This window comes from Odontesthes bonariensis, chromosome 6, assembly GCF_027942865.1.
Source record: "Odontesthes bonariensis isolate fOdoBon6 chromosome 6, fOdoBon6.hap1, whole genome shotgun sequence".
NCBI classification, from domain to species: domain Eukaryota; kingdom Metazoa; phylum Chordata; class Actinopteri; order Atheriniformes; family Atherinopsidae; genus Odontesthes; species Odontesthes bonariensis.
In genome coordinates, this window is record NC_134511.1 from 22,665,848 (window position 1) to 22,679,186 (window position 13,339).

Here is a 13,339-nt window from a genome sequence, read left to right on the forward strand (position 1 = left end):
TAGAAAAAAAAAATCAGGGACTGAACTGGGGCGGGTGTGTGTGTGTGAACTAAATGACTTTCTTACTCTGTAATTAATAGAAGGAGGATCATTAAAGGTCCAGTGCTGGAAACTTGCTCAGTGACATAAAGAAACTCAAATAAACAGAGTTAAACTCTGCAAAGTGTTACTGGTGCAAGGTTCATAGTTAATTAAACAGTCTGCATGCATGCCACCAGTTATTAATACACGTGTATGTAAAAATAACAGCCTGTAACACCTCCATATGGGTCGCTCCTTGAAAGTGTTCCTCCACCTCCTTCAGCCATTAATTTCAAGATGGAAAAAGCATCACGACAACATCTGACCTCATTGAAGTAATACTGCTCGCTGAACACCACCTCTCGCCCTCTGTCAAACGGACCCTCACCACCTTTCCGTTTATGCACTGATGCAACTGACAATGGCAGTTCACTAATTACTGCACGGCAATATGATGTTATTACAGCTTAGATTTGACACCTAGTGGCCTGTTTTCAATAAGCATTGGTGAAGAGTTTCAGTTGCTTTTATGGAGCTTGTGAACTATCATCCGCTGCACAGTGGTTCATCTTATCAGTCCAAGTGGCTCTTCAGAGTTTACACAACCTATTAGAGAAAACAGTTTTTTTGTATGCATGATAATGGTTCCCTGGAGCCGGTGGGGGATGCTGTGACAAAAATCTGAGTGTATATTTGCAATTCAAAGTTCCCTTTTCCCCCATATTTGAGTAAATTTTGCATGTCACTGAACACATTCCAATCCTGTGTTTATCTTTCTCTTTATGTTGAAAAAAAAAAATCGCCACAATAGGAAAAACACTGCTCTGCCTTTGGATACTTATGAAGTAATGGAGATAGAAAAAACAATAACACCGCAGGCATATGGAAATCATAAGGACCTGGGATTTGTATACGTATAGCTCATGCTTCTTTCAGATTGAAGTCACATGGCGCTTTTCACAAAGTGGGTTTGTAGTTCAGGTTTCGCTCTAAATCTCGTCTTTACTCTGCAGCAGGCAGGGTTTATATGTTAGGCTGAAAGGAGAGGCACTCCCTTCGTGATCCAGAGCAGAAGAATAACAGCATATAGCGAGAGCAGATGTTGTGACACATTCGTACCAGCATTTACTTTATTTATGATTCACGTTGTAGCTGTTGGTGGATTTACTTTGTTCAAACGGATCATTTATTATTTCTACATAACAAATGAGCTCTGAGTGCAGTGAGGAGATTTATGATTTGGTTTCTGTTCTGGCTGATGATCATAAAAAGCAGGACACGTTGTGGAGTTTCCATAAATATTCATACATAAAGACTACAAAAATAACAAAAGGATCCGATGCCCACAAAACAGTACTTTTAGAAACTGGTGATTTAAAATGCAAACCAACAAAATGCCCAAATTCCAGTGAATAACCAGCAGACCTCAAAGGCCGCTGGAATGCACCAGCGAGCTGACCCAGAGGTTTCAGTGAAAGATAAACACTCTGGAGCCGAACATCCCAAGTCAGATGTCTCTGATTTCTCCGTTGTTGTGTCCACAGCTCTTTGATCAACAGTATACGTTTCAAACGTCTTTTTCTATTGACAACTATCAACGTAAGTGGTCAGACAAGTCAGCAAACGCCCTGCAGTGCCCTTTACATGCTTATTGACAAACTTTATCAACATTTTTGAAGGGACAAGGTTCATGTGATTATCTAATCTCACAGCTGCCTGCAAACAACAGACAGAGGATGTCTTTATCTTAGGTCCACTATTACCTGATGGTCCTGGGGATCCCTTTGATCCAGGAGCTCCGGATGGACCCCTTGCCCCTGCCTCGCCCTGAGGCCCGCTGGGACCTGGCAGTCCTCGAGACCCTGGCTTACCTAGGAGTAAGAAACAGTCCCGAGTAATCATGAAACCCCGACTGCTTTATATCTTAAATGGCTTGACATCATCTGAAAGGCAACAATTACAACTTACCATCTCTGCCAGGAAGCCCATCTCCCCCCTTCTCACCCTGAGGACCTGAAATCAAAACAGAGAGATGCTTTAATTGTAAAGTTTATTATATCTGTGAAAAAAAATCTGAACTCAAACCACCTGGAGAGGAGGTTGAGTAAGATCTGTTCTGTGATGAGTTGCATCTCTGTCCAAGTAAGAGAGGAAAAAGTGCTGTTATTATTGTCTTCACGTTTGGTTCTATTTCATTACACTTCCATAATCATAAACATTTGTGTCAGCTGAAGAAAAGCAACACCTTCTTTGACTTCCACGGGAGCCACGCCTTGTGCCAAAGACTTTCTGAAAACACAAGACTGGTTGAATGATATACTGTAAAATCTGAAGAATATCCTCACATTATGTAAATTAAAGCAGCATCAGTTCATGACTTAGGAGACCAAAGACCCACTTGTAGCCCACATTAGAACATGCAATATTACTCTCAATGTCTTTTTATGCAGAAAAGAAAGTAAAAAAAAAAAAAAAACACGACAAATGTGATTTTTTACTTTGCTTCATCTTTTTTGCAGAGATTCACTTTATTGTGAGAGTGCCATTAAGGAAGGTCCTTAAAGTACCTAAAGACAAAGTTTATCTGCTCGATGAAATGACAATGTCTCTTATCTACGAATGGAAGTGGCAAAGAACTTTTTCTACCTTCAGCATGTCCTCCATACTCAGGCATACAGTCATGGTAAAGAGAAAGAACACCTCCTTTTACTCCTAAAGTTTAATGTATCAGGACATACAGCTCTTATTATAATTAGTTGGCTCACCAGATAGGCCACAAACATCCTCTAATTAGATAAGTACAACTTCAGATGGACAGTAATATCTTAAATATTATATTGTCATTATTAATTGAACAAAATGCAGAAGCAGTGTGTGCAAAACTGAACACGCTTTACTGCTTCCTTATGAATCAAGAGGGTAAGTAGCAAGATGCTGCTGGTCAGATGCGCTTGACTGATTGAGCAACAGCAGGTTGTTGCTGCCCATCAATCTGGGAAGGGTTATAAGGCCACTTCCAAACAATTTGGAGTCCGTCATCCTACAGCGAGAAATTATTCACAAGTGGAAAGTACAGTTGCCAATCCTCACAGTACAATAAGAAAAAAAGACTGAACAAGTATGACTTGTTTAGAGGGGTTGTCAGGTAAAAAGAAAAAAAGAAAAAAAGAAAAAAGAGAGAAGAACATGGCAGCATAACTTCGTTTGCAAAGTTGCTTCTGAACCAACCAAAAGATTTCTGGAACGATGTTCTTTGAACAGACGAGACCAACGTGGAGACGTTTGGTCATAATGGGACAATGATCTCAAGCACAGCAAACAGATCGACTGAGAAACAAAAAAACATTAAGGTGTTGCAATGGCTTGGTCTAAAAGTCCACACCTCAATCTGATGGAAAATGATTGGTTTGAACCTCAAGAGGCTGTGGAAACAAACACCTGCAAACCTCCATTAGTTTTTCCCACAGTTTGTCTGTGTTTCGACTCAGTTTTTGTTAAATGAATAATGACACAGTCTAACATTGTTTTTCATCTGAGGTTGAGTTGAACTGATTTTAAGACCTGGTAAGAACCACATGACTTCTTATTTATGTGCTAATACATAAAATGTTTAAAAAAAAACCTTCCCCCCACATTCCACAGTGATGTGTTTGCAGTGGAGAATGATCTGGCATGGGGACAAAAAAAAAAAAAGTTGACGTTTTCTGCTTCCCAAACATAAAACAATAAAAATAATTGCTCCAAACAGGGAAAAATGTTCACGTCTCTGTTGCAAAAGGAGTAAAGAATCAGTGCATTTAGGGTGTGGCTTTGGATCCAGCAGCAGTTTCGCTGGCATTGCCTCATTTTATACTGATTAAAAGTTACACCATGACGTTATTTTGATTGACTCTTCAATCGCATAAAATTCCTTCAGATTGTGTTTATAATGGGGCTAAACACGTTTTGTATCAGGGTCAGTACACTGCCTGTTTTGATTTGAAGCCAGCGCTGGGCTCCCCTCCAGGAAAGGAGAGGGACTCGTGCTTCCGCACGGTCGCAGGGAGCTGAGAGTGAGCGGCGCAGACAACTAGTCTCTTGCTTTTTGTGAGAGGAAATGAATGTGTGTGCAGAGCAGGAAATAGGATATGAGCAGAGGTGAGCAGGTAGTGGGCAGGAAAAACTGCAAGAGGTTATTTTTAACTCGCTAATCAAATTCCAAAACCGTGGACTCCAATTATTGGAAATTCAATCATTTACCGTTTAAGCTTAATATGTATTAAGGTACTTTGGCGTGATATGGTTACCTGCAGGTCCCTGCTCACCAGGGGCTCCCTGAGCGGGCACAGACCCCATCAACGACGAGGCCTCGACAGCTGTTCCTCCTTTGCTCTGAAGGTGGCGATGGGATATGGTGGCCGGTGCTGTGAGCAACTGCACCTAATGCAGGAAAACGTGAAACAAGTGCAGGCAGGTATCACAACATATGTATTACTTAAGTAAGACGTGTTATTAATCTGAAGCCTTCACCTTCGTCTCCAGTGAGTTCAAGCGACCACTCAGAGCTGTAATTTGACTGCAGTTGAGACAATCTAGAAAACAGAGAACGGCTTTCTTCGGCATCATAAGACCTCTGGGATTTTGTTGTCAAGTTAAGGTGGTAACAAGTTCACAGTCACTTACTTGAGATCGACTCTCCTGTGCGTGCAGGTGGGCGCCGTAGTGTGGAGGGTTTCCTCACAGCCTCTTGAGCTACAAGCTGGTTCCCTGCATCTGTAACAAAAGATAAAGCAGGAAACCAAAAAAGTCAGTTATGTGGTTTGGATTTGATGTCGATGGGAATTCTTGCGCTCAAAAACATCCTCATTAGATCTGAACGTTTCTATTTTCCTCGTGAACTGTTAATAAAAGGTCGACATAGCCTCCTGTCCGAAATGTGAGGCTAAAAAAGATGGGCCCTGACCCTGTGGTCTATCGTAATGCCAGCAGGGGGCGACGCCAGCGGTCGCAAAATGAAGTCGCGTAGAAGTCTTTGGGGAAATGAGTTTGTGGTCTTAATTCCTTATTCTGATCTAATTCAATTGAGCACAATGTTCATTTTATTAAGTATGGTGTCATCCTGAATAAAATAGATGACAACAAAAGCTATTTTGAAAAATCTTCTTAGGGCAGGACAGCATTGATGAGCAGGCCATGATTTTCAGTCAAATCCACTGCTTGTTCGCAGTTTCCATTCTGACAAATACCGAGACAGTGACTGCCAAAATATTGAACTTAACGCTTTTAGTCAAATGTTTTACTATCCACTGTGTGGAATCACATCAGCAAAATTCACAATTTTTTAGAGTTTATGATTCCTGAACGCAAGACAGAAATCAAATAGTGGGACTCTCAGCTCCACTTTCCCAAGATGATCCTTGCAAACAATTTAATGTGATCCTCTGGATTGAATGATGATGACATTAGCGGTGAAAGGATTAGTTGATTAACCAGTTCTTTATTTCAGCAGACGGAGGATCGGCTGGTTTCAAGGAAAAGAGAGAAATGCTTCTTTCTGATTCTAAACTGATCCGATTTCTGATCAAACACTAAAAAGCTGCCAGTGCCCGAGCATCGTCACGTGTTTAATGAACCGTCATCCCTCCACTGATGTGAAGGTTAAAGACAGCGTTTGTTTCAAGATGTTTTTCTGCGTGCTGTTTCTATCGTCCAGGTAAGCCCCTCATTCAGAAGCAGAGAGAGCTGGCCAAATATCAGCTGTGTGCAAGGAAGAGTGAGGTGGAAATCAGCAGTGATGGGTGCAGCTTTTGTCTGTGTCACATTTCCAAGAGACAAACAGCATGCCTGCTGTTGCTTTGCCAAGTTGCTTTCCCTCTCTCTTGTTTTTTCATGGAGTTCAAATTTGCAAGGCTTTGGAGAGAGGCGTGTAAAGACAGACAATAGCTTTCTTGTGTGAAGAGAATGGGCAGTCTCAGCTTACGTTTAGTCTTTCCTTCATTTTATGAAGTGTGGGAGTGTGGGATGTTTTGAATGGGAAGACTTTTGTGGAAACTGCTGGACTGACTCTGTTGTCTGGCTCTGGTTGGCCCAGGTGCTCTCCGCACAAATAAAAGTGGGTTCAGCACCTCATTAGACACCAAGAAGCATGTCTTTCCCGTTCGTGGCCAGCAGCCGCGGCTGCATCAAGTGCTACACTACAAGAAGCCGTGAAATAGCACCTGCAGCGCAGAGCTGGGGCGGGAGAGCTCTGCTACTCTCCAACAGCTTAACTTCCTTTAAACATCGGATGTCATCATCACTACAGAACTAGAGAAGGAAAGTGGAGAGCTTAATGTCACATAGAAAAATAAACATTTCGGAACATAAGATACAAAAACATTGTAAGATGAGTGATTACCTCTAAGAGGGGAAGGAGAGAGGGCACAAGAGGGCTTTGAAAAAAAACACACATCATACATTTTAGGGTAAATTGAGACCGCTCCAATTATTTCCCCTTCCTCAACCTCTGCGCTCATGATTTCACTGTTTGGGGTTCTGGTTATTTCTCAGAGGATTACATGTGTAGATAGATTTAAACCATGTACAACCTGACTGAAATGTTATGGCATGAGCTCTGCAGGTCCTCTCTTACATGCTTCAAAAGCAATTTAAGCCTTGCACAGGGATGAGGAGAGCACACACTTCAGTCAGCTCTTCACTTGTCTGCACTGTACTTGAGTCTGCGGAGACAAAGAGAGGTGTGTACGCATGAACGTGTACGAGCATATGCCACAGACTTTTCCAGCAGCGCTTGCATCGTATAGATGGCTGCATTCAAATTACAAAGGGGGCTCTGCATAGGAAACCAAGCCCTTGCTCCTCCCAACAGCACCTCGTCTCCCTCTGAAGCAAAGAATATTCAAGATCCCCTCACCCACACTCGAGCTTTTGTATGAGGCATTAAGCCGGCTTTGGCTCAAGAACTGCTGCCTCCCACACACACCTCTCACACACTTTGCCTCTGTCTTGCAACAGCAGATCTAAAAACCCTCAAAGACGGCTCTTTTCTTCTGCGTCTCCGGTGACAGTATCGGTGAACTGCATGGACTGCGTTATGTGTGCATGCAGACAGAGGATGACTGGGATGATTAAAGTGTGATCCATCACTCTATCAGCCAATAATAACATCATCGCACTCTATTCATTGTTTGATCTCAGTGCGCTAATTGTCCCAGTGGGGTTGGGGGGAGGGCTAAAGAAGTAAGATAATGTGCCTGACCTATTCACCCCCATGTTGGACTGCGCTCTAATCAAGTGACTGAGTCAGAGCTCTTAGAGAGATACCCCTGTAGAGAGTTCAGCAGGCTGGAGGCTGTGCTGACATCAGTGCACACACTCACGTAGCTCAGTAATTTGTTTACTAACACCTCACAGAAAGACCTTTGCTCCTGCTGGTGCAACAACATTGGCAAAGCAATATATGGGTATAAGTCACCGCGAGAGAGTTATCGTTTTGCCCAAGGTCAACAACTCAATATGCACAACCCTGTGTCCAACCAATTTTAGTGTTAATTGTAAATGAAGACAGAATGTAGTGATGTAGAAATCCCTTAAAACCCAGGTTTAATTGAAGCTGGCACAGAGATCATCGCCTTCTTCTTTGTATCTACATTTGAACCAGTATCCCAAACAGCCCTGTTCCTTCATACTGGCTGTATGGAGGAATTTTGTGGCAGCAGGAGAAGGTCAGGACTGGACTCTGACGAGAAGCCTACTAAAAAAGGGTAATAAAAAAATAGAATGTTGATGGATATCCCTTTTAGATTCATTAGGTGATCAATATGAACCTCTAAAGACATCCAAAAGACATCAAAAAGAGTTGGATGCTACAGCCATTTTTTTTACATCAAAAGTGGTACAGTTTCAATTGATTTTTCAAACGTGGCTACACCTGCTAAAACAAGTTGATTACATCCTTTGCCACTGCCTGTGGCTATGTGTTTACCCTCGGTGCTCTGAGGGTATTCTACAGTTGTCTTGGACCACAGATTCTGATAATCAAGACTCTCTGAGAGTTTATTATTTTGTGGACAACTGTGTGGACAGACTAAGCTGCCAGCAGACAGATAGAATTGATCAATCCTATCTCTTTTTTGTCCGGGAGTTTTTCTTGCCTCGGCACGGGACATAATGGTTGCCAGTATGTTTCTTTAAAGAAAAAGCAAGCTGGGCCTGCTTTTGCAGCCCCACCGCATCCCCAGTGCAAATTAGTGCGTGCACTTGGGTGTTGTTGTCCCATAAATGCCAACTGGTAATGAAACAGATAAAAACCTGCGACTACTCCAGAGTCATTTGACAAAGACAGATGTTAGAGGGTGTAAGTGGGTTTTTTTTAAGCAGTGTTTGAAAAGGCTTTAGAAATTAGTCTGCCAGGCCACACATGTAGACAAGTAAGTCTCAGGTGAACACAAGTTTCCCTATAACTTTAAATAACAAAACGGTCAAAGGAGTTTGACACAAAATGAGAAGCTGCAGTGCAACAGAAGGACAGTGAACAATAACTGGCTGTGGTAACAGACTGCTTTGTAGGCCAACAGCAGAAACACACTTATGCCAAGCGTGAACAGGGCTAAAGAGAGAAGCACTTCATCTAAGCTGACCGCACTCGAATCAATGCAACATTTTTGGTTGTTATTTCAGTAAAGTTCCAATAACTTGCATTATATTCTGCTGCAGCAGCTTCGTTACAAAGCCGTCATCATCGGCCTGAAAACCCACTTGACACTCTGTGGGTATCACCGGAGTTGGAGCCAAACGCACAACAAAGGGGAATGCTGCTGCACGTCTACGATCTGAGAGGGCTGCCCACGTGCTCCTGTGCTGGCTATTATTTCTGCGTTAGTCGGAACCTGTGTGGACAATCAAGCAATAGGTCAGTAAATAGGTCAAGGTCATTTGTTTCATTGAAATCCTATGATAATAATCTTAAATTCAAGAGTCCAGTTGGTCCTTAAACTCAGGCGCCTCACTCAGCTGCACTGATCCTTGAAGCTCCTCATCCACCTACGCTTATTTGTTCTCTGCTTGTGCAGCATGACAGGCAGGCCTTAACGAGAGTTATGAATTCACGAGTGAAACCTTTGTCGTTCAGTTCCACAATCTGCAAATGACGGTGTCTGTGTACTTTTATTTTTCCAGAGTTGAGCTGTGTTGTCTCAAAGTTTGGACTTCTTCGGGCGATAACAGAACAGTCTGGCAGCAGCTGTGAACGCAAACATCAAAACGCACACACACACACACAAACTGAGCACAGCGAGCAGACACAGCAGAGTGCAAAGTCCTGATCCATCTCTGTCGGGTCAATTAGCTGAGCTCAGCGCTGCAGCATCATTAGTGACCAGCTGCTGACAGCCAGGCAGGGGATAGCGTTTGTCTCTGTCTTCACCGGATAGACTAAAGTCTGCTCCTGCTGCCTTCAGACAAACACACACACACATACAAAGCGAACACTGTACTGCTAGAAACGAGCCAAGCCGAGCAGGGTGCCTAATCAGAGCATATGTTTGCTGAGTGAGCAGTTTCTTTTGTCTATTTTTAAACCAAAAGAGACTAGTTCCCACATTTAGAGGAAAAAAAAAAGTTTCAGACAAATGATATTTATTGCAGGTGAAAATACAAAAATGGGGGGGAAAACAGGGTTGTTTACGTGTTGTGAGTTTAAACTATGCGGCAGCCACAAAATCCAAACTCCTCATCAAGCTGATAAGTAGAAGAGGAGCACAACATAAACTGTGTTCAGCCTGTGACAAAATTTTCATTCCCTAAGCGAAGAGCACGACTTCTGTCTCAAGATCATTTCTTAATGTTTTAAAATACTTTTCAAGGTTGCACACCAACATTAACCTGGCTAAACAGATCTGCTAATGTCCATGATGTCATAGATCCACAATCCTTTCTGGACACGAATGTCATTCCATGCCTTCTAAACTAAACCTTCACAATGAAATTTTGTGTGAAATTGTGAATTCACCTTTAGAAATAAAAGTGGAAAACTTCGATCAACTTCATGGAATTGCGTGTACTTATTTATTTTTGGGTTTTTCAAGTTTTGTGCCTTTGAAGCCCTCCCAAGCCCCAGTTCATTTCCCACCAGCCTGGGGTGAAATTCACACTAAACAACCACTGAAGGCGAAGAAAAACTTGCAGATGAAACAGCATCTGCTGAATGCTTCGTGGTAATCAAAATAGTAAAATTCAAACATAATCTTAATTCATTAATAATTCATATCTTCTCAAGACTTTTACTTTATTGCGACCAAGTTTTAGTTTCTGTTGAGTATTACTATTAATTCAGTTTCATCATATCTAAAAGTTATTTGAGTCTGCATAAAAATTCTCTTTGCCACAGATCTTCTAAAATATAGCTTTGAACCTAAAAAAAAAACATTTTTTGAGCTATTTTGACTGAACTTTTACATCTTTAATTTCTTGAAACTTTCTTTTAATCAAAAAAATATTATTATATAATGATATTTTGTACTTTCCACTGACTGTAAAATTTAATTCCCTGGTTTTATTCAATAGGTGCTGACCAAGGTTTTCTTACTTTGACTGTTTGACAAAAAAGCTCTCTACTTTCAAAAGGCAAGTATGTTCTCAGGTTTAATTGATGTTTGCACTCATGCACTCACATCTCAAACTAAAGCTGTATGTGGTGTAGACCTTAAGGATTTAATTAATGTTCTTCCCAGAAAATCTATGACATGAACTGAGATGGTGAGTCTCTGTCATCGTGTCGATTATTATACACAGTATCTTAACATTTAGGTGCATTATTTCAGTAGATGAGTGCCACATAAACCACTGTGCTTCAAAATGACTCTTTTGTGTATCAGTGACCCCCCAGATTTGAGGAATTTTAATTAGTCCTGTTGAAAAAGATGGATTAGGCATCTCATTCATGGCCTGCTGCACTAAGAGCAACACTTTTCATTGATGATTGGCTCAAAACAGTCTCAGCCGGTATTAAAATGCATTGATGCACCAACAGCTTTTGCCTCTTATACAGCTGGCAGGTCTCAATTTGGTCATCTGGCCCAGCTGCAAGCCTGCTTCTGAACCCCGGTGTTTACTGTGCTTTCCCAGGATATCAGTTTTCTTTTATTAGGTGATTGGCTTAAATGGAAGGACACACTTCATTATTTCCTTACCTTAAACTAGCACTGTGCCCGTACACCTCGAGCCCTGAGAGCAGAGCAACCTTCAGACCAGAGAAGTTAAACTGTAGTTACAGGTGAGGAGGAAGTGCTGCCTTGCTACATCAACTGGTCAGACATAATTGACCCCAGAGGAGAAGTCAACCTGAGCGAGTCTGAATCCTCATTTTCCGGCTGTTTGAGCTGAAAAACATAAAGTTAACTGAAGCAGCCAGTCTACATCTGCACTTTTTTTTTTTTATATATAAGTCTGGGTGAGGTGTTGCAAAGACCTGCTGCAAACAAAACCACACAGGAGCCTCCAGGACCCCGAGTTGAGAGTGTGCAGGGTCAGAGAGGCTCTCGCCTCGTGCGCACACACATCTCACCTCATCAGTCAGAACAGCGCAGGGCTGTACACACTCACTCCAACACCAGCCCCTTCCATCACTTCCTACCAAGGGTGAGAATAATTAACTACATCTAGTCTGGTTACTTCATTTGAGGGTTGACGTGTGCACCCTGTAGTTTCTGGAGGAGTTTCAAAGTCTGTTATCCAACCTTCAGTAAGCATGTACGAAAGATATAATGTATTTTATTGACTATGAATATTGTTAGCCACTTTTAATTTTACTGTTGGCTTTTTTCAGTAATATTTTAGGCTAACTAGCATACTTTTAAGATTCGCTGTAGCACGCTGACCTCTGCTTATATAACATACATGTAAATAAGTAACACCATTTCCACTTGAGAAGGCCACTGCTATTACAATGGGCCACCTGGAGCTGATGCTTGTTTTAACAGGTGACTGGAAGTTAACTTTGGAGGCACAGATAATTCTTCAATTGTCTAAAACATACAGAGGCCAGTTCACTTTGACTTTGCCGTGTAGTTTCACTAAAAGTCACGAGTTTAGGCAGTTCTCACATCAGTCTTTTCGGCTCTTTCAGCCCATCCAGATGTGCTCGCACACACACCCTCTAATCTTCCACAGGAAAGAGGAGGATGGTCTCCTGCCTTTCCTCCCACCTCTCTGTCCCACACAGAGCTGTCTTTACCTCACCTTCCCTCTCACTCACTCACTCTCCCTGCCTTTCTCACTCTCTCTGTTTTTCCAGCACATGTCTGTAGTGATGCTGATGTCAGTGACAGGCAGCTGAGTCCGATTGCACTTCCCCAGCAGGCAATGGTGTGTAATTACAGACCAGTGTTGGGCTGAATGATCTGACTGTTGGGGGGACCGGGGTCTGCTGACAGAGGTGTTTGTCTGGCCTAAAGATGAGAGCTCTAATTGGCCCTCTGGGGCAGGAGGGTGGTGACTCTGGGCACCAGCAGCTGTGAGGTAGACCCCTCTGCACAGGATGCGTCCCGACCATCCCTCCCCATTCTTTTGTCATGCTTCCCTTCTTATTGTGTTTTCCAGAAAGTTTCATCACACAAATGCTACAGCTCTCCGCCCCATGGACACTGAGACGAGACAGTCGAAAATACCTGCAAGGCACCTCTAGATACTAATTACAGGAAAATTGGTCTTTGTTTCAGAATCACTCTCCACCTTTAGCTCTAATTACTGAGCAGAGCAGACCTGCCACTGCTGTTTGTTAACTGCTCTTTTTGAGATGTAGGAGTGTGGTGACTTTTGTGTTTTTGTCGAATATTCTCTGTGACTGGTGCCTGTTTCTGTGTAGCACTGCCACGACAGATGGAGAGGTGCTTCGAGTTCAAGGAGAGCCACACAAAGGCGAAATCCAAAAGCATAAAACCCTTAAAAATGTGAACGTATTAAAAATGATTAACTCCAATGTTATGCTGTCCATGTATCATCATTAAAAAAAAAAAAAGAAAAAAAAATCAGCTGCACATGGCAAACTGGAGACAATGCACTGTGCCATGAAAGGAAATGCCATGCTGTGGTTTGTGCAAAGTGGCTAAAATTAGTGGTGGGTAGTGTGAAACTGTAGCCCACTGAATTGAGATACGGGACAGGCTGCACAGCAAATCCACCATCAGTCTTAGAACACTGACTCCACTAGAAAGCAGCAGATGTCCGAAGAAAGCACGGCGATCCCGGTCACACCCTTCTTTTTTCATTAAAAGAGAAACTCGACAGAACCCAGCTCCTCCTTGTTGACCTGATTTGTAAACTCTGCCTCAGTGACATTCCC

General features: G+C 42.4%; 1 protein-coding gene across 3 annotated transcripts in view; it reads right to left on the reverse strand.

Moving 5' to 3' along the window:
* emid1 (EMI domain containing 1) overlaps positions 1-13,339 on the reverse strand; it is a 57,406-nt gene that overhangs the window by 10,443 nt on the left and 33,624 nt on the right. For 2 of the 3 annotated variants that reach the window (XM_075467968.1, XM_075467969.1), the window contains exons 5-9: positions 4,684-4,773; positions 4,531-4,592; positions 4,308-4,440; positions 1,990-2,034; positions 1,785-1,892 (exon numbers count right to left, since the gene is read on the reverse strand). In XM_075467968.1, the coding sequence (XP_075324083.1) occupies positions 1,785-1,892; positions 1,990-2,034; positions 4,308-4,440; positions 4,531-4,592; positions 4,684-4,773 (438 nt within the window). The remainder of the gene's footprint in view (positions 1-1,784; positions 1,893-1,989; positions 2,035-4,307; positions 4,441-4,530; positions 4,593-4,683; positions 4,774-13,339) is intronic. The other variant, XM_075467970.1, reaches the window with a different exon arrangement.